This window comes from Vigna angularis, chromosome 9 (genome assembly GCF_016808095.1).
Source record: "Vigna angularis cultivar LongXiaoDou No.4 chromosome 9, ASM1680809v1, whole genome shotgun sequence".
In the NCBI taxonomy this organism is placed as follows: domain Eukaryota; kingdom Viridiplantae; phylum Streptophyta; class Magnoliopsida; order Fabales; family Fabaceae; genus Vigna; species Vigna angularis.
In genome coordinates, this window is record NC_068978.1 from 24,304,141 (window position 1) to 24,306,616 (window position 2,476).

The 2,476-nt window shown below is 29.2% G+C and overlaps 1 protein-coding gene across 1 annotated transcript; it reads right to left on the reverse strand.

The window, feature by feature from the left end:
* Positions 1-682: 682 nt before the first annotated feature.
* On the reverse strand, positions 683-2,476 carry LOC128194075 (uncharacterized; the record flags this gene model as incomplete). The annotated part of the gene is made up of 3 exons (XM_052868742.1): positions 683-930; positions 1,902-2,096; positions 2,394-2,476. Coding segments are annotated over 3 exons (330 nt in total), but the record flags the coding sequence as incomplete, so codon positions are not given.

Sequence of the window (2,476 nt, forward strand, 5' to 3'; positions counted from 1 at the left end):
ATAATTTTTTATTTGCAATTTGATGAATTCTGATCTCAAAGCTACGTGGAACACTTATCCTTTCCAAATATTTTTTTTACTATTCACTTTTTACTATTCACAATTTACTATTCACAATTTACTATTCACAATTTACTATTCATCATTTTTTTTTAGCATTTAACTTACAAATATTTTCAAAGATCTTATAGTAGGCCTATTTCGAAAAAGATGTCAGGGTGTTTTGCCTTGGTTGGTCAAAGAACCGAGACAGTATGCCTATTTCGAAAAAGTTCTCAGGGTTTTTAACCTCAGTTGGTCAGAGAACCGAGACAGTAGATTTATTTCGAAAAAGTTATCAGGTGAAAAGTCTGATTCGCAGTGGGTCAACAGGGTTTTTTGTCTCGGTTGATCAGAGAACCGAGGTAGTATATACATTTAGACATTGGTTCGCATTAAACCGAGACATAATATTGCCAGAATTACGAAATTGCTACCACGTTTTTATACGTTTCTATTTGTTTGAAACCAAAGCGTAATATGCGAGTTAAAAAGTTGTTTATTTACTAGTGCTACCTAGAACTAGCCTAATACTAACACTGCCAACCACACAAATCACTTTGAAACACCTCCATCATTGAATCAATATAAAATATGTAACCTAAAACTTATGTTCACAAATTCTACATAAATGAAACGGAATCTAACATGCTTTTAGAACATTTGAAAAGGAAATAATAGAAAAAAAAGGAAGTGTCCCATATTGCATCCCGAAGTAAGAAATTTGAATGTCAATTGTTATGATAGAGATACATTATAGCATAAAGAAATGAATACTTAACATGCCGACATTCACACCCATAAAACTCACCAATCACATTCCATCCCATAACCTTTCTTCAAAAGAACTTTTGGAGCAATATAATCTGGTGTACTAACTGTGGAATAAGCCTGCAAGGGTTTATACATTTAAAAATTACAAGCACACAAAAAAGATGTACAACAATGTCATCTTTAACCATTAGTTTAATGAAGCCATTTATTTTCATTTTTTCATTGTGCTTATCTATTTTGACTTAGAATATTTTAGTAATTGTAGAGAAAAAATAGCAAATCAAAAGGATTAATTACCTGGTGGAGATTCCACTGAGAAACTCCAGGGCTAGTTTTTGCTAGAAAGTTAGCACAAAAATTAATTACCTTCCCTTAAGGAATGAACAAAGTCCTAGGTTCAGTTTCCTCTCATAAAAATCTCGAATGCTCTCAACAATAGTTTAATACAAATGAGAACTATGAACACCTGTTAAGTTTGATAGATTATAATGACTCTGAAATACATATCACGTTCAAGAATTGACAAAGAAAGATACATACGTCAATTGAATTATATTTTAAATCATTTATCTATTACTTTGAAAATTCTAATTGATTCCAATGGCATTTTATTGAAATAAAAAAGGTATATATATTACAAAGTTAATTATTTTTATAATGTTATTTAATTATAATTTTGTTAAGTTTATTAGTGTTATAAAAATTACTTTTATAGTCTCGTCAATCATGTTTTTTATTAATTCATAATGGAGATCTGTTTGCCTTATATTTGATATTTATTTTTTTCTTTTCATTGAGTCCTAACATATCTATGTGTTACCAGAAGTCTCTTCTTTTCAAAGATTAGGAAATAATGATTTCTTATTTTGAATGTTTTTTATCCATGCAGTTGTTTTATCAGTTCCGTGATACTTTTTTTCTACAGGAATTCAAGGCCGTTTTTGTGCAATTTTAAACATTTTAAATCCAATAATTAAGATAAAAAATATTCTTAAAAAAATTAAAATCTCACAAGAATTAAAAATAAAACGGATTTAAATATAAATCTTATCACACTAATTACAGGTTAAATTAAAATAGATAATTACCAATGTTGAAGTTGTTCTTGTCGTGAACGTTTAGGAGTTGTCCACTCTTCGTTTTGTGGAGTTCCATTCACATTCTGACCCACAGAAAAATCCTTTTCTTCAAGTGTATTGCGATCTAATGGTTTACAAAGTAAAAAATCTGACAATTTCAAGTAACCGTATCTTTCAAGTAACAAATTGCCTGGCTTGATATCCCTGTAGCACAAAATATTGAAGAGACAGACTTATACTATATAAATGATTAAGTTTGCTTTAGTTTCAAACATAAACACAAACAAATACATGTGGCTTCATACATCAACAGTTTTTACAATTAGATCCTTTTTAAATTAGTAGCAAATATGTAAGTCTCACATTTGTAACAGTATATTCTGGAAATCAACTCAGTTATACCAGAATCAATTAAAAGATAACCCTGCATAAAAAAGTTAAATGTGGAATAACAAAGGAAATCGGACTTCTCTCGAAGTAAATGAACAAGTATATTCATACCTGTGTATATAATTGTGTTTATGTATAGATTCAATAGCCAGAACAGTTTCTCCAACATAAATATGATTCCAATATGTATAGAT